This window comes from Ptychodera flava, chromosome 11 (assembly GCF_041260155.1).
Source record: "Ptychodera flava strain L36383 chromosome 11, AS_Pfla_20210202, whole genome shotgun sequence".
NCBI lineage: Eukaryota > Metazoa > Hemichordata > Enteropneusta > Ptychoderidae > Ptychodera > Ptychodera flava.
Window position 1 is genome coordinate 8,446,589 of NC_091938.1, and position 19,275 is coordinate 8,465,863.

Sequence of the window (19,275 nt, forward strand, 5' to 3'; positions counted from 1 at the left end):
TATGAGAGAACCACACAGAACTGAATTTGTTTAGCAAATGAAAGGGTTGTAATTGCCCATTTAGCTGCCATTGCCTGTTGGAAAAATAAATCTCAATGCAGTGATTTAATTTGACAATTTTTATCTGGTTGTTTGACAACGTTAAATTGATTAGTCTGGGTGGTAGTACACACTCATTCAAGGACATCTCTGGGTCCTATGAACAGACGCCCTGATTGGTCAACATATCCTGATGCTTTCTAGCCAAAACTGTAACAGAGATTTTGATTGGCTATTAGAGGGTACTGCCTAACCTCACACATATGAAGTAATTAATCAGTTGAAAGGATATCACAAGTGGTTGACAAACAGTATACACCAGAAAGTCATTCTTATGGTTAGAATTGCACATTGGTGGGGATAAAAAAAAAGCTCAAACAAACTAAATCAAGAACTGCGATTGATCAAAGTGCAGTTTACATCCCCCACAAGAATGGAACAACGTGACCTTGAACAATGGTCCAATGGGACTGCTGCATTATAGGACAATCAACTCCCTGATGTATCTGTGAAAACTTCGAACTGACATTCATCAAAATTTCACTCTCAAGGTCCAAATTGTAAAAAAGGCTTTCCTCTTGGGCATTTCTGTCAATATTTGATGTGACCGTTGGCCTTCTTTTTGTCCTTTTATTTTGTCTCCTCGAAGGAATGTAGAGTCTTGTTTCCTCAGACAGTCATCTAACATTACAAAATCAATTTCTGCAACTACAATACAAAGAATACACAAACACCTCAGAAAATTTCTCTTGTTCCTAAACAAGAGTTTGGAATACCAATACCTCCTATCTCATAAAATTGTGAAAACTGACCACGATGACTCAAGTTGAGAGAAGAACCAGTGTTTCTGCTGCTGGTTTTGAAAAGGTGTCCACAAACTGGCAAATGGAAATTGGTGGAATTTCACTACAAATCTTAGTCCAATTCATGGGTCTTTTCAAAAGTGTTGAAATGTCATTGGTTTCACTGGGCATTGAAAAAACCAAGGTTGTTTAAAGTAAGCACATGAACCAGGGTTCAACAACATACTGAAGGGTTGAAGCAAACGTGACGTGTGACCTGAGAGGAAAAACAGGTGTAAACATAGGAGACTCTAAAATCTTGGCCAGTCATTCTGAGGTTGCTCTTAAACCTCTGTCTTCAAACCTTTACATCAGGGCAAAATAAGTCTAGGACCTCTCCTTGGTTACTGTCTCCTTGGTTACTGAAACCTTGGTAACCAAGGGAAGGTACTAGACCAGGGCAAAATGTATAAGGATTGAGATTCTGCATGCAAATTGCATGACAGAATGTAACTTCTGACAATGGGACATTGGATCTTGCTGATCAGTTTTTTCCTAAAGGGGATAGTCTCAATCAAGTTATTGTGAGAGGCTCCTGAACTGGAAAAAATTCACACCGCAAGCAGAACCGGGTCCAGTATTCTGCAGGTGTGCTGCGAGTAACAAGAGAAAACTATAGGACTTGAAAAACGGTGATAAAATGATCCAACGGAGCTCCATGAGCTGCCATGAAGGTATCAAAACACAGGGCTCTGATATCACCAGCAACACGTGTGGTTCAATACTCTCTGAGGCCGATTGTTACAGAAAAACTGCTGTACGCTTAATAGGCTTCTTCACCGTGGGGCAAAACAAACATTGCTTTCCTAAAGTAATGTGACTTAACTTGATACACTACCGAGAATGTTGTGGCACACGGTCAAAAGACTTCTACGATTGGTAACGCCTTGAGGGAAAATGCCTCTCTGGCCACCCTGGTCTGACCAAAACATCAACTATTGTTACAAAAACATTTTAAAAGTTCTAAAGCTGCTATTATTTCATCAAATTCCTTTAGGGATTAGAGAAGCCATGACTTCAAAAATCATCATTTTATGAAAAATTTGTGTGTGCAAAATCAATAACGTTTTAGGAAAAAGTTGAAGCTATGATATGGAAATGATATGTACAAATGCTATTTTCATACCCACTGCATCCTCACAGGGCTCTATTAATGGTGCACAAATGTAATCAGTTCTTTTGCATGCTGATGAACAGTCAACATGAAGTGCTGTATCTGTGAAAGCTCAGACTGGTAAACAACAGCCTGTTCTATGACTCTGACCACAATTACCAGCCTTTGACACCATGGTTTTATAATACAGTATAGTATGTCATTTGAGGAAGACATCCCTTCAATATTTAACTCTTTGAACACCCAAGTCAATTTTTGTTACCAAACTATACCCCAGTTAAATTTTTTCAGATATTTGCCCAAATTTTGATTAAAAACTGTAGCCGATGAAATGTGATGCCCATTTGGTTCAAAATTATCAAACAAATTACAGAAAAATACATAAAAATTGGTAAAATATTGCACTACAATTTTGGTGGGAAAAATTACAGCACTAAAAGGGTTAAGGTAATGAAATATCACAAAACTGTAATTGAAATCCTTCTATTTGTCTTTAAGACAGATGACAAGTAATTTGATGACATCTTTATTCCTTGGAAGGAAAATTAAAGCTATTTGAGTAATACTTCCAACATTACTTTCAGAGGACTGGAAGAGTTGACAGTTGTAACCTTGGATACAATGCAGAAGATACAACAATGACACTTGCTTCTCAGTCACACCAAAAGATAATTGCAATCCTTCCTTCATCTGAGAAGATGAAGAAAACTACATAATATTTGTGATAATTAACATTCCTTTCTGAGTTAGCATCGTTACAGGACTTGTAAACTGTAAAAATTTCCCCGAAAAGAACCTAATAGAACTGTCAGTGACTTTTGCCTTGCTTATGGCCATTGGGTACAAGCCATTACAGCATGGACACACATTTTAAATAAACAACTGCAGCTGGAAAGACTGCCATTCATTTCAATGACGCAAAGGGGGTGCCCTGGTACAGGTTTCTCATTTCTACCATCACAGGTCTGACGGACAAACCTCAGTGGCATGTACGGTGGTGTACATACATGAGTGGGCTAGTTCATTTTGACAGTTCTACAGAAATTGGAAGAAGTTGACCAACAGGCAGGTATCGTTTGTCAGCCTTTGTCGTCAGTCATTTCACCTGAATGAGCAAAAATGTAACAGGATACTGATCTACCAAGCCAAGCAAGAGGCAGTCTGGAATCTATGTGTGCTGTTTGTATCCACAATGACACACAGATGCTTGACGAAGCAACTGCAGGATTTGGCTAAATGTACTTTCCATTGATATTAAGGTACTATGTGCCTTGATACTGGAAGACTTAAACTTTTGCTCAAACTTTCCTCGGTGACATTTTAACCATCTTCTTGCTAAATCAAGAATACAATTCATTGGTCACCATGCAAAGTTTGACACTTGAGAAACAAATTACCTAATATTTACTTATATTTGACATTCAAAATGGCTGCTGCCCCTGTGTTAACTCTATGGTGGTAAAAACATTTTTTCCCCAAAACTGAGACTGAAAATTGTTCTTACTCCAAGAGCTTCAAAATGAGCCCCCCCCCCCCATGGTAGATCAGGAAAGAATGGTAAAAATTTGAGTCTGAATATCTTTCCCTGAAGCTGTATACTACAGACACCATATTATAAATGCCCATGTCCTTATTATACAGGTGTCCCTAATACACAGGGAGAATTTCCTTTGATTTGAAACATTTGGTTCAAAAGTGTCCTTACAGAAGGGGTGTCCTGATTAAAGAGGTGTTTGTATGGGCATATTTCTCTGAGTCTGTTTACAAAGGGTTAAAGGGTTAAAAATTTGAACTTATGAATAATTCTTGTCAGTAATTTTGATCTGAAAGATTACATACTCTTTTCTTGCCCCTCTTCCTGTCCCTACTGGAATGTTGAACATTCAAGTTGTTGATGCAGCCTGTATATTAATGTGCTTTATGACACAACTGTTGAACAGTTGGTTTTAAAGTCTGGACCTTAACCTGTGCACCCCTATAACCTCATACATCGATCCGTGCATACCATTCAAAACAATGGGACCGGTGCAAATTCCAGTGGTGAAAGGGTTAAATTCACGATAATTAATCCATATTGCATGCATACAACTTGCAAAGGGCCTAACATTATAACACCAGTCAACTTATCAATTTGCAATTATTTTTCTGAATTATGAAAAGACAATGCTATTGTCACTTTGGCTGTGCATAACTGCCAACCACAGGAATTCGAAAGAGGGTCACAGGGTTTAGAACCAAGGTGACCCAGGCACTGATACTGTGAAGTGTATTGTTTGGCAGATAGAATAAAAAGGTGGGTGCGGAGGAAACTTGTGGTGACATTATCAGCTTGGAAGTTGGATTGCGATTGTTCATTTTGATGGTTCAGCAGAAGAGTTTCATTACGTATCATCACTGTTCCGCAGACCTTCAAGTTTTTTTTGTTTGAATGATGTTTTAATCCTCTCTCTACCAGGCTCAACAGACAAACCATAGAAATTAATACCACTTGGGAGAAAGAGGATTAATATTTCACTCCAACACTGCCATGAGTTTCAACACAATTATCACTGCTTGACTCTTTTGGCTTGACTGTATGTGAAATAGTTGGCAAATCACCTTTCAATGCTTTGCCTCTAAATATTTCCCACTTGTTGAAATCCGGGTTTCCTTGTGCGTACTGAGAAAAGGATTATACCACACTTCTGCATTTTATTTTGTTCTATTTCATGGTTGATGAACATTTAAAAAAACCCAGATCAGACAAGCATTACATTACTATGAGAAAAAACTTAATGATGATCAAAAACATTGTTAGTGTTCGTTTAATAATAACAAAACCAAATTATCTCCCAAAATTTTGTCTCCTGCTTAAGTCTAGACTATATTATCACTTTGATTTCTGTGGTTGTGTTCCCCGTAAGGTCACATTTGAGTTCAATATGTCATGTACCGGTACAGGTGTGATGCTCATATGGAAACTGTAAACACTATCTAGTATGCACTACAATTTCATTCTGTTACGTGCAGAGAAAACGAACAAAGGGTGAACTCAGCAGTTAACGTTTAAACAAATTTATTACAAAATAAAACTAATTGCTAAGTCAGGGATAGAGTACAAGCTTTAAAAGTGTACAGACTACTTATCTCAGCTGGGACGGCAAAGCTCCAGTCTCAGAGTTGTAACAGTCAGTCGGATGAATGAACAGTCCTTTGGCTTGCAGGCTTGAAGCTGCACAAAGTCCACAGTATAAATCCAGCGTTGACAGTGAAGGTCTTGAAAAGTCTTGAGAATGACTACTGCTGGAGTTTAGTAACACACAAGAGACACGATCCCAAAAGTCTGACTGCGAGCCTGCTGTCCCAGTATTTATACTTGTGTGCTTACATAAGTATATAAGAACAATCTAGAACTTTTATTGACATGCTAATTACTGTTCTAAAATTATCTCCCTTACACAACTAATCAACTTTCCAGAACATTCCAAACATGACTAATTGAATTCAAGGTTGTGAGGTCATCAAGGGCAGTGACCTTGGGAATGTTCTAGACTGATTGAACTCAGGTCATGATGAGTGTGGGGGAAATGACCTACATAACACACCCCCTCTTCAAAAAAAAGAAAATTTTTCAAAGAAAAATCTTTCTTTTACAAATGTAATCTTGAAAAGGATTTAAGTACTCAAATTTTGTTTTACTCTAAAGTAAAATTTCTTGAAAGTGAACAACAATAAAATTTCTTGAAAGTGAACAACAATAATTTCTAAATACGAGAGAGACAGTCTGCAATTAAATTGTCTCTGCCTTGATATGTCTAATGTCAAGATTAAACTCCTGTAACATTAAACTCCATCTTAGCAATCTCTGATTTTTGCCTTTAAATTTCTGCAGAAAAACAAGAGGGTTGTGATCAATATAAACCACTATTGGCTGATTTGAAGAAGTAACATAAACTTCAAAATGCTGTAAAGCTAATATCAAAGATAAACACTCTTTTTCAATTGTAGAGTAGTTTCTCTGGGATTTGTTAAATTTGCGTGAAAAATAGCAAACAGGATGATCTACACCATGACTATCCTCTTGCAATAAAACAGCACCAGCAGCCGTATCACTAGCATCTACAGCTAATTTGAATGGCAAAGTGAAATCTGGTGCAGACAACACTGGGGCACTTTGCAGTATGGCTTTAAGTGTATCAAATGCCTGTTGGCATTGCTCTGACCAAACAAACTTTACTTTCTTTTAAGTAAGTTAGTCAAAGGCTCAGTAATTGTGGAGAAATTTGGACAGAATTTTCTGTAGTAACCAGCCATACCGAGAAAGCGCATCAGTTGTCGTTTGCAGTTTGGTATGGGAAAACTTGAAATGGCACTGATTTTGGCATCAACAGGTTTTACCTCACCCTGTCCTACAGTATGTCCGAGGTAAGTTACCCTCGCCCAACCAAACTCAGATTTGGCAAGGTTGACAGTCAACATTGCTTTACTCAGTCTCTCAAAGAACTTCCGCATGAGCTTGATGTGTTCCTCCCAGTGTCACTATACAGGACGACGTCGTCAACGTAAGCTGCACATCCGTCTAGCCCGGATATGACGTCGTTGATCATCCGTTGGAACGTTGCCGGAGAGTTCTTCATTCCGAAATGGCATCACCTTGTACTGGAACAATCCGTCTGGTGTAACAAAGGCGGATATTTCACGAGCACGATCCGTCAGAGGGACTTGCCAAAATCCCTTCAGTAGGTCAAATTTCGTCACGTACTTGGCTTTTCCCACTCGGTCGACGCAGTCATCAATCCTCGGGATTGGGAAAGTGTCTGTCTTTGTTAAAGTGTTGACCTTCCTAAAGTCCGTGCACATACGATAACTGTGATCTGATTTGGGAACAAGTATGCACGGCGAACTCCAGTTACTTTTACTGGGTTCAATAAAGTCATTGTCCAGCAGGTATTTGACTTCTTCCTGGAGATATTTCGCTTTTGTTGGATTCAGTCTGTATGGATGTTGTTTTACAGGCTTACTGTCCCCAACATCAACGTCGTGATAGATGACGTTTGTCCTCGTTGGAACATCTTGAAACAGGTGTTTATATTCGTGGAGCAGTTCTTTCACCTGTTGTTGTTGTTCTGGCTGGAGGTGTGCCAACTTTGTAGACTCCAGCTTCTCCAGGATTTCTGAGTTCTGAAGCTTGACCGAGCCCAGCTTTGAGTTTAGAGTATTTTCACTCAAGTCAGTTTCAGTATCACTATCTTCATAATGGTTTGAACTGACTGCACTGACAGGCTGAGTTATAGTAGGATTATCCCTATCCAAATATGGCTTAAGCATATTTATGTGACATAGCTGTTTTTGTTTTCGCCTGTCAGGTGTTATTATGATGTAATTTAAATCACTCAATTTCTTATCAATTAGGTATGGCCCAAAGTAACGAGCATGGAGTGGTTTGCCAGGAATGGAAGTAGAACAAGAACTTTTTGACCTGGTTCAAACTTCCGTTTTGAGGTGCTTTTATCATATTTGATTTTCATTGACTGCTGAGATGACTCAAGATTTTCTCTGGCTAATTCACATGCTTTAGAGAGTTTGTACGAAAATCTGACACATATTGCAAAATATTCAGACAATCATCATCGTCTGATAGGAATTTCTCTTTAACGAGCTTAAGTGGGCCACGGACTGTATGTCCAAATACAAGCTCAAATGGGCTAAAACCAAGAGACTCTTGAATTGACTCTCTAACAGCAAAGAGCAGAAAATGAATTCCTTCATCCCACTGCTTCTCTGTATCGAAACAGTAGGTCCTAATCATGGTTTTCAAAGTTTGATGAAATCGCTCAAGAGCACCCTGACTTTCTGGGTGATAGGCGGATGACGTATACTGTTTAATGCCTAGCTGATCCATTACTTGTTGAAAAATACCAGACATAAAGTTGGAGCCTTGATCGGACTGGACACATTTAGGGAGGCCAAATAAAGTGAAAATTTGACTAAAGCTCTCACTATAGTCTTTGTCTTTATGTTTCTCAGTGGTATGGCTTCTGGGAACCGGGTTGATGTACACATAATTGTCAACATATACTCATTTCCTGATCTTGTTTTTGGTAGGGGCCCAACACAGTCTATTAGTATCCTACTAAATGGTTCTTGAAATGCAGGAATTGGCTGTAAAGGGGCCTTTGGAATGGTCTGATTGGCTTTCCTACCATTTGACATGTGTGACAGGTTTTACAGAAATGTGCTACATCCTGCCTGAGATTAGGCCAATAAAAGTGACTGAGAATTTTGTGATAAGTTTTCCTTACTCCCAAATGACCAGCCCAGGGGTTTCATGGGCTAGGCGCAATATTTCAGCACGATAGGGCTTTGGAACGACAATTTGATGTTTTATAGCCCAATCGTCATCAACCAAGACATCTGGAGGTCTCCATTTACGCATGAGAATACCAGATTTTGTATAATAGGAACAGAGCTATCTGAAGTTTTACCTTCATCATCTACCCTGTCAAACAAAGACAAAATATCTGGTCTTTGTGTTGTTCTGCAATGAGATTTGATCTAGAAAATGTCTGACTTTGGTCAGCAGAAGTTTTACTGGAAGTTTCAAATCCACGAGGGATAACGGAATGATCCGTGTCAAACACCTGACTGAGAAAGGTGTCGTTTAAGTCAACATCTGTGACATTATTTTTGAGAGTATTTTGATTCTCGGAAGTTTTCTTTGACATGGCTCGAGTAATGGCACATGAAGGAAATAAATCGGGTATCTCTTGTTCAATTGGCTCTGGATCCTGATCTAAACTAGGATTATCAGTCACAAGTGGATTAGTAATGACCTTGTCCCCAGCAAGGTCGTTTCCAAGAAGAAGGTGAATCCCTTCAAAAGGCAAAAAAGGCCTAATACCTAAAGCCACAGGTCCAGAAACAAAGTCCGAAGACAAATAGACATTATGGAGAGGAACAGGAATGTAGTCATTACAATCTACCCCTTAATAAGAACTTTAGAACCTGAAATGACTTTTCAGAAAACGGCAGGGTATCTGCCAACAAAAGAGACTGGGAAGCCCCGGTATCTCTTAAAATTTTGACAGGGGTAGCGGAAGAATCACTAGAAAGTGATATAAAACCATTATGAATAAATGGCTCGAAAATACCCATAATGCTATCTTGAGAAGAATTGACCTTGACCTCATTAATTGGGGATGAGAGGGGTTTAACCTCAGAAAATGTGTTGCACACATTATTAGACTCTAATTGAGTTGATGAAGAAATAAAGCCGGTGGCTTAGATCCACTTTGACCACTCTGACCTTCACGTTTTCTTTTCAATTTGAAACACTCTGACATTAAATGGCCGTCTTTCTTACAATAATTACAAGAAAGTGTACCAAACTGTTTGTCAGAAGGAGATTGAGACTTGGGATCTGATGATGTGGGAGTGTTACTTGAACTCTGTGAACTGTTGTCATTTGATTTTCTACTGTCCTTTGAAAATTCTTGGATGAAAAGGACGAGTTAAATTTACCTGCATTGTTTCTGTATGAAAAGGACTGGGATGGTTTGCTGAGAAATGAAGATTTGTGGGTCAATGAATAATCATCGGCCAAACGTGCAGCAACCTCCAATGTATCTGCCTTTTGTTCATTGATAAACGTCTTGATGTCACTCCGGATGCACCTTTTAAATTCCTCAATCAAAACAAGCTGTCGTAATTTGTCATAATTCTGACTGACCTTTTCAGAAGAACACCAACGATCAAACAGTTGTTCTTTTGTTCGAGCAAATTCAACATAAGTTTGATCCTTCACCTTCTCACAATCCCTAAATTTCTGACGGTAAGCTTCAGGCACCAACTCATAGCCCTTGAGAATTAATTCCTTCACAGAATCATAATCTGAAGCCTGCTCTACTGACAACTGAATGTAAATTTCTCTGGCTTTACCCACCAAAGCACTCTGCAAAAGCATAGACCAGGACTCCTTAGGCCAATCCAGACTCTGAGCATTTTCTCAAATGAAGGAAATATTTATCAACATCCCTCCTTTTCTTGGAAAGGGGGAACTAACCTGAAATGCTTAGTGATGTCAAAATTGTCTGAAGGGAAGAATTTTCCTGACTTTCTAAGCTCTAAACGTCTCATTTCTAACTGCAGTCGGTGTTCTGCTAATTCTCTTTCCTTTTCTTTTTCCTCTCTTTCTTTCTCCCTTTGTCTTTCTTCCATTTGTAATTCTTTTTCTCTCATTTGTAATTCTAGTTTCTTGATCTCCAAATTTGTCTGCATTTCTAATTCTAATTTTCTTAGTTCAAAGGTAGACTCGGGCTCATAATCTTTCAAGGTGGATTCCTCAAATTGGCCTAAATTAACTAAATGTTTGGCAATACGGTACTGTATTTCCCTCTTGCGCATATATCTTTTGACTTCTACTTTAAGGAAATTGGCCAGTGTTATGAGGTCGTCTTTTCTGAGGGAATCAAATGTGTCCTGATCAAGGTCATCCATTTCCTCTGGTTTAAATTCCGCCATGATTAATTTCGCTGAGTTCACAGTATATAGTAGTTTTGAAAAGCTGTCAAAATGTTGTCAAACGGCTCAAAATATTCGTATCCCGGACGAGCCCCCAATTTGTTTACGTGCAGAGAAAACGAACAAAAGGGTGAACTCAGCAGTTAACGTTTAAACAAAATTTATTACAAAAATAAAACTAATTGCTAAGTCAGGGATAGAGTACAAGCTTTAAAAGTGTACAGACTACTTATCTCAGCTGGGACGGCAAAGCTCCAGTCTCAGAGTTGTAACAGTCAGTCGGATGAATGAACAGTCCTTTGGCTTGCAGGCTTGAAGCTGCACAAAGTCCACAGTATAAATCCAGCGTTGACAGTGAAGGTCTTGAAAAGTCTTGAGAATGACTACTGCTGGAGTTTAGTAACACACAAGAGACACGATCCCAAAAGTCTGACTGCGAGCCTGCTGTCCCAGTATTTATACTTGTGTGCTTACATAAGTATATAAGAACAATCTAGAACTTTTATTGACATGCTAATTACTGTTCTAAAATTATCTCTCTTACACAACTAATCAACTTTCCAGAACATTCCAAACATGACTAATTGAATTCAAGGTTGTGAGGTCATCAAGGGCAGTGACCTTGGGAATGTTCTAGACTGATTGAACTCAGGTCATGATGAGTGTGGGGAAATGACCTACATAACAATTCAGAATGGTTCGGATGTGTGAATCCCTTCAAAACACACACCTGATGAGTGTTTAACCTTCAAGGTACATGTATCAAAGAACAACTTTTTCAAAAGTCGACTGAAGATAATTAACTCTGACCAGACAGAATTCTTGGCTTTCATACTGAAAAACAATCCACTAGAAATATAATAGCTCCATGATTTGCTGAGTTCAGTGGTGGATTCCATCAAAAACACATTTCTCAGACACCTGACTTGAACAACACAATGGAAGGGTAAATCCTTTCTCATACAAAAAAGTTACGAGATAAACACGTCTTTGTCAGGCCCGGGGCAGGTAGAAATCATCAAAAAAAAGAACAGCTAAGACTGAAATAACTGGAGTGAGACTGAGTTTACAGAATGTTGAATACACTAGCGGACTGGAAAAAAACAAGTATAGGAGGCACTCAATGCAGACTTTTCATTAGAATTCAGAAGCAGTGAGACCACCAGACAGGTGGTTCAAATCCGTGATCAGATTATAAAGCAAAAATTCAGAGGGTTATACCCTCCCCCATTTTTCTTTTGCCTTACCGTAAAACCGTTCCCGCATGAGTTGTACGTACGACATTTTCCACTGAGTTCCAAAACAGCACAAGCCCGATGACTACACAAAACACATTTGAAACAGAAGTAACCGGAGTGTGGTTCCTGTGACGCATATATGAGCCAAAAAACCACAGGAAGTCACAATGGCCCGGTACGATGGGCACGGTAGAGCTTTCTTCAATACCCTACATGCTCTGCTAAAGCTGCACACCTATGCTCTTTACTGCTCTTTTAATATGACACTTAACATGTAAATACTTCCATGCTGTGAGTCCGACCAAATCACAAAGGCATACAAAAAAAAGTGAAAAAAAAATTTGGTCTAATTCTTCTCTGAATGTGCCAAGCTGACCAATTCAAACGTGAATTAATCTTTTAGAATTGTCAGAGTTAAAATCCCCGGACTATTACCCCATGCATATGCAAACTTTTTCACTTTTTGTTACCATGTCAATGGGATGTGGCTGTTTCACCTTTCTTTTCAGTCTTCACGGACAGGTGAACAATGGCCTCCCTGAAGAAACAAAACAAACAACGGACTGCTCCACTCAGAAGAAAGGACGATTTGACTAAGAAAGCTGTTGACAAGAGTTAATGCAATCTGTGAAAGACCAGACTGGTGTGATCGAAAACACCGTGTGCCCAGGGTGCTTTGCAAAACAAAGGGAAGACTGAAAGGCACTGTGGGTTATATGATGTTTGGGGTGTTCCAAGAATCGTGTCCCCTCCCTCCTGAATATGTCTGCTCCACATTCTCCAGAGTGCCAGGATCCACTACGCACTATAGGGTGTGCGTTCAACAAAATGAGTAACTTTTTCAGAACAAATCATCATTGTTTTTGTTTTATGATCCATATAGTGCTTGAAACTGAGTACAATCAATTTATATACTTGTCCTGAACTTGAACTTTTCTCTTAAAATTGCCACACCTGTAGTTGACCTGACGAAGGCAAAATTCATGTTTGTTCACTTTCAGAAATGAAATTTTCATACATGTCAACACACACACATAATTGAGCATTTATATATTTATGAATATTGATATTAAAAACCAAGACAGCATAATTAAAACCCACAAATTATGCCTATTGCGTTGTGATCTGAAAGACGATGAACTCTATGATTTGATGTTTTAGATACCATGAATCAAATACTGAGACACCAGTCTATCACTGATACCTTACGGCATTACAATTAAAGTCTCTGTAATGCACAGGAATCAATTTAAGTATATATGTAGCTAAACAGTAAGTTTTGGGTTGACTGTGAGCTGTCCTTAAAAGAAAGGTATATGACTTATTGCATATGTCTAATATGCAAACTTTGTCAGTTTGCAGTTTATTTTAAACCAGCAGAACATTTCATTGTGAGAGACAATTAAAATGTGCAATCAAAAAGGCTGATGGGAACAGTATCATGAGGTATGTGTTATGGAAGGACATGAAATATTGCCATGGATACCAATAGAAAGGGGCTTGATCACTTGCTTACAGGGATAATAGGATAATGATGATGATATATGAGAGAGAGAGAGAGAGAGAGAGAGAGAGAGAGAGAGAGAGAGAGAGAGAAACAGATAGACAGACAGACAGTGAGTAAGCAAGTGAGCACAGATTTGATCTTGTGAAATATGGTTCATCACAGGATATAACATAATATGATACGAGAAACCACATGATCTGATGATGATATGCGATAATGCAATTTGGAAACCCATCCCTAAGCAACAAATGCCACTGAGCACGTGCAGAGAGTTTCAACACCTTGAAGGGAAATACCATCATTTGTTGTAACTGTAACTCTGAGTCGCCCTCCATGGCTCCATCGATTGGCTTCCATGTAGGCCAAAGAGATACCCTCCAGGTAAAAAAAATACCGTCCATTCCTAATCTGTGCAGAATTCCTCAGAGTTGCTTCATCTATTTGTTTTGAAAGTTCGATTAGCGATTTTCCCCCTGTAGGAATTTACCTTCCTAAGCAAACATACACCCAGAAAGGGCCATCTTCTTTTGTCTTGTTGACTATTAGGAGCGTGTGTGGCTGGTTTGAGAGTGGACTAATTACAGCTAGACCCTGCGACGGACAGGTCAAGGGTCACGGAACTGGTCAACAGGCTGTAACCAATTCAACGGGATCACAAAAGTTGTGACAAAGACTGTTGATGCATACAATGTGGTCTAAAATCCCTCTTTCTAACAAACTGCCCTCCCTGCTATTGCTGTGTCATTTGTCAGAAGTATTGTAATTTTTTCATTTTTGTAATGAACAGATTATTTTTTATAATTTGACGAAAAAATCGCAAATTCTTTGCTGAATTTTCTTTCATTGTGATAATTTCGAAAGGCTTGTCAGCCGCAGTCAAAACGAAATTTTGAGCAAATACTGGAACAGCAGCATTTCTTTCAAATTATTGGTACAAAATGATAAGATATTGATAATGCAAAAAATTGCGATTCAATGTTATTTCACAGTTACCATTTGGTCTGCTGTGCGGAGAGACAAGTGTTCCTGATATTTTGTGGGATTTGTGACTGATTCATCAGGTTCCCACAAACACTTTTTCAGTGGAAGACTGTCTGAGTTTCCCTCTTCAACTACAGAACAGAGGTCAGTTTGGTCAGCACCGTTGAATCATCGGGATAACCAGAGGATAAAGGGTGGTGACAAGCAATTTCATCATTGTCCCTCAAGTGAGAGAGTTCATCGCCTTCCACGGCTCACAAGCTTCTGAAGTGCTGTGTTGATAAACCAGACACACATCCACTACAATCATGTACACGGGACATGCCTGACATGAATGCATTTCCAATTATCACATATTTTTTTTCATTTGGCTGTAATTCCCCGATGTGAAAGTCACTTTTACCACTTGAAATCTCACACTGAAACCCTGATTGATCAATAATTTCAATTTACTTTGAGAAATTTACATGATCTTAATTCAGTCCTTTTGACAAAGATCTGACATTACACTTTTTTTTATTCAGAGAAGGCAAAGAGACACATTAATCATACATACAATCAAGGGATGTTATTTTGAAAATCTTAATTTTTAACAAAAGGTACTTATGAATGTCACTGGGTTCAAAGTTCTCAGGGATGAGCGAGAATCAATCACTGTTGTTGATCAAACTACTCAGCTCTGGTATTTTTGGCGCATTGCTTTTCATGGCCTGAAACTTCAATGATTCCGTGCATTGTCAGATCGGACACACCATCAAAGCTCCACCTTTTCAAACGGCACACCACAGAATGTCGTAACTTTGTTGCAAAGAGACAAGTATGGGGAGAACACTTGTTGAGGACTGATGACCCATACCTCACTTTGAAATTATTCCAATGAACACACTGTGGAATGTTAAGGTAAAGGGCGACGAATTCGGACGCGCACACGCTTTAGAACGTTTCTGCGCAGATTTGAACTCCAGCCTGTCGCAAATGGGTTACTTTGTAGCGCATGTATTTAACATCACCTGTCATTGTTGAAATTGCGCTTTTACCTAATTTTTTGACCCAGTCTCTTAGAAATACATGTGACCTATAACCTTGTCATATTTTGACCCCCTAGGAAGCTGGTTTTTATTCAATATGAGCGAAAAATTAACATTTCTCTCCCATTTACATGGCGCATATTACCCATTCACCTGGAGATATTGTAAAAAGTAGCGTGGTGACACCCTTTTATTAAAAGTGTAAACTAATGGTATTATGTCAGGATTTTATTCGCCAAGTTTGGTCAAAATGACACCATTCAAAGCGACAGGAAGAAAGTTCGAAAATTATGTAGTGATATAATTTCGATATCGTCATTTTGTAATCGATACTTATGTAAAAATTTCTTTACAAACATCATGAAAACTATACATTCGATAGATATGGATCTTAAGACTTGGTATTTATTAAAATTAACTCTTTTGCTAAGCTTTTTATAATTGCTTTCTTTAGTTTAAGTGAATTATATCATTTTTATTTATTTCTAACGATGCCATTTTAACGTCCGTTTCCATGGAAACGAGCGTGGTGACCCCCATTTTTTATTTTATTTTTGCACTTGCACAACTTCCAAGAATATTTGTGCAAAGTTTCAAGAAAATGACACCACAACTTAATTTTGACGTAATTCGTAGTACTTCACCTTAAGCTACTTTTGTACAGGTAAGTGACCTGAGCAAGGAAATAAGTCACCAACAAACAAACAAACATACACCTGAGTCAGAACTTCAGTGCAGCATTAGCCGGTGACCTTGTTGAACTTCAAAGGCGTTCATGACTGCTTCTTGGCAATGAGAGATTAAACCTTTTAGTGGTGCCATGCAACATTGAACATTTTTGACAAGTAACCATTTGTCTTTATACTCTACACCTTAAATTGTCAATCTTTGATTAAAATTGATTAGCCCTGGGTTGTCAAGCTGCCACCCTTGTGGCACATTTCCATCACAAAACACACAAGCACCACTGTTCTCCGCAAGAAACTGTCTTCCTTGTATTTGATGAAGGTCTGGAACACCTGGCAAAGCAAATGCTTGAATAACAGGGAACCACGTTACCATCTAAGATATGCGAAAACAAAAGACCCTGAAGTTTGATCTTTCTGTGTACAGTATAGTTGGAATTCTGTTTATACACAGTTGAAAACTTATATTTACAATGAAACCCAATAAGACATGAGAAAGAAATCCACAATATACGACAAATATATTTCTTCAAGTACCCGATGTTAAGTCTGCAGGCGTGCGAACTCCTTCAAAAACTACAGGGTAAAGTCTTCTCAAAGGTGAATTGCATTCTGGTAGAACTTACAGCAGATGAGAGCTTGTTTTCAAAGTTAAAAAATTACAGTTTTCAAGGACATTAACGTTATTAAATGATATTATACAAAATGGGTTGACTTTGGGAGGGGGGGGGGTCACAGGAGAGACAGAAGGTCAGCTATAAAGGGGAGGTGAGAAGATAAGTAACTGCCTGAACCCCAAACCTAACCTAATGCAGAAAGACTACACTGATCCTTCTAAAACTGCTACGTGGTACATGTATGTAGGACGTAGTACACCCAGAATGGTACGGTTATAGACACCGCATCAAACACTTTTTGACTGTTCACATCATGTGGAAAATAAAATAGCAAAGGCACCAAAAAACAAGAGTTCGTGTGGAGGAAACAGTAACCTAGCAACAGCTATTGTCTCGTTCTCATCATCTTGGTGATAGAGAAACACGAATTTAGAATTCTCAATTAAGGTAAAGGGCGACGAATTCGGACGCGCACACGCTTTAGAACGTTTCTGCGCAGATTTAACTCCAGCCTGTCGCAAATGGGTTACTTTGTAGCGCATGTATTTAACATCACCTGTCATTGTTGAAATTGCGATTTTACCTAATTTTTTGACCCAGTCTCTTAGAAATACATGTGATCTATAACCTTGTCATATTTTGACCCCCTAGGAAGCTGGTTTTTATTCAATATGAGCGAAAAATTAACATTTCTCTCCCATTTACATGGCGCATATTACCCATTCACCTGGAGATATTGTAAAAAGTAGCGTGGTGACACCCTTTTATTAAAAGTGTCAACTAAATGGTATTATGTCAGGATTTTATTCGCCAAGTTTGGTCAAAATGACACCATTCAAAGCGACAGGAAGAAAGTTCAAAAATTATGTAGTGATATAATTTTGATATCGTCATTTTGTAATCGATACTTATGTAAAAATTTCTTTACAAACATCATGAAAACTATACATTCGATATATATGGATCTTAAGTCTCGGTATTTATTAAATTAACTCATTTGCTAAGCTTTTTATAAATATCTTTCTTTAGTTTAAGTGAATTATATCATTTTTATTTATTTCTAACGACGCCATTTTAACGTCCGTTTCCATGGAAACGAGCATGGTGACCCCCATTTTTTATTTCATTTTTGCACTTGCACAACTTCCAAGAATATTTGTGCAAAGTTTCAAGAAAATGACACCACAACTTAATTTTGACGTAATTCGTAGTACTTCTCATTAAAGAGCCGTTACTGAAACAAAGTCATGAATGTAAGATTATGGTGACACTAGTGAATAGATACAACAGCAGCATTAGTTGAAGACAAGAGACGTAAGTTATCTGCGATCCCGTTTTGAGAAAAAGGTCATTCGATCCGCATTTAACCCCTTCAACACCTTGGTTTGTCCCGAAACTGATTGTTATCAGCCCGATTGTGGACCACTGTACAAGGAACTGAGGTTGAACAGGATTGGTCTTTCATCACAAAACTTTTGACCAATCACATTTTTTGTTACAGAGTATGTTGAATGTGCATATTTGGAAATGACATATACAAAGGGAAGTATTAGAGACCACAGTAATATTGATTGATTTTCAAAAAAGGAGGGGTTGTAGATGTGTTGCTGAACTGGTGGATTATAATTGGTCCAAATTATCACCAATCACTACTTAGCAACCTATTCAAAACACACCGTGACCTTAATAGTTGCCAGGTAACACTGTATAAGACAGATTGTATTAAACTCTAATAAATCTCCTATAAGATTGCTACAGCTCCATTGTTATGGGGAAGGGCAGTATCCGGTGATTGCTCATATGTAACCAACAATAGTGACATTTTCTTAGTAACTATAAAACAACAACCAAAACCATCCTGTGTTTGCGAAAGCCTTTCCAACTCAATGAGTCACTCCTATAATTGATTAAAACTCTTACAAAGTTGTCGTCTGGATGTCATTAAAAGACATTCTGGCTCATTTACCTAATCACAGCTGACAAAAATCAAAGCTGTTGTGTTGTTTACTGGATTTGGTACGGTACGTGTACTTGTAATAGCCTGTCCAAAGGTTGAATATTTCATGAAGGCATGGTATGTGTTACTCAGTGAAACATTATGGTTTCAGCAATTCAACATCTTTAGTGTAGGAAGTGTACGGGAACACAAATTTCGATAACACTGATTTACTTTGACTCACTGACAGACAACCAGCCCGATACAATGGCATGTGAGAGAAAAACAAATTCAGAAAATATCGCCTCAGTACAAAGACGGCATTTTCCTCGTTAAATGTGTTTTTCTCTTTGCCTGCAGACAAGCTGCGAAAGACGAAAGGCCAACAAAAGTGGCACAGAACCAAAACAGCCCAGGAATGTCACTGTTGTTGATCTTCAAAATGTGAAAGTTTTTGTTCTTTGAAAAATGTCAGGAGTTTGCTTTCCTGGCATGAGAGACAAACTGCATTCCAACACGATATTATGTAAGTTTTTTATCAGAAAAACTGTCAAAGCTGATAGGTTGGGTCTGTGAATAATAGACCGATAAACGCTGCATAAACAGCTATGACTAATCCAAAATACGCTATCAGTGCTAATTGTATGGTCAATACAGGAAACGATATATCTCATAATCGTTATGCATTTTTCACAACATATATTTGAAAAATTCTCCAAAATTTATAGTCAAGTAAGCTGCTATATTAATTTGAATATAAACTGACTATTACAACATTACTAAACTCT

At 38.3% G+C, this 19,275-nt stretch overlaps 1 protein-coding gene across 11 annotated transcripts in view; it reads right to left on the reverse strand.

Moving 5' to 3' along the window:
* Window positions 1-19,275, reverse strand: part of LOC139143442 (nucleolar protein dao-5-like) — a 94,910-nt gene that overhangs the window by 38,026 nt on the left and 37,609 nt on the right. Inside the window, exon 1 of one of the 11 annotated variants that reach the window (XM_070713769.1) lies at window positions 11,742-11,965. The exons of 9 other annotated variants lie outside the window; for them this stretch is intronic. In XM_070713769.1, the coding sequence (XP_070569870.1) occupies window positions 11,742-11,778 (37 nt within the window). In that variant the 5' untranslated portion in view covers window positions 11,779-11,965. Of the gene's footprint in view, window positions 1-11,741; window positions 11,966-19,275 lie in introns of those variants that run through there. One more of the 11 variants, XM_070713765.1, reaches the window with a different exon arrangement.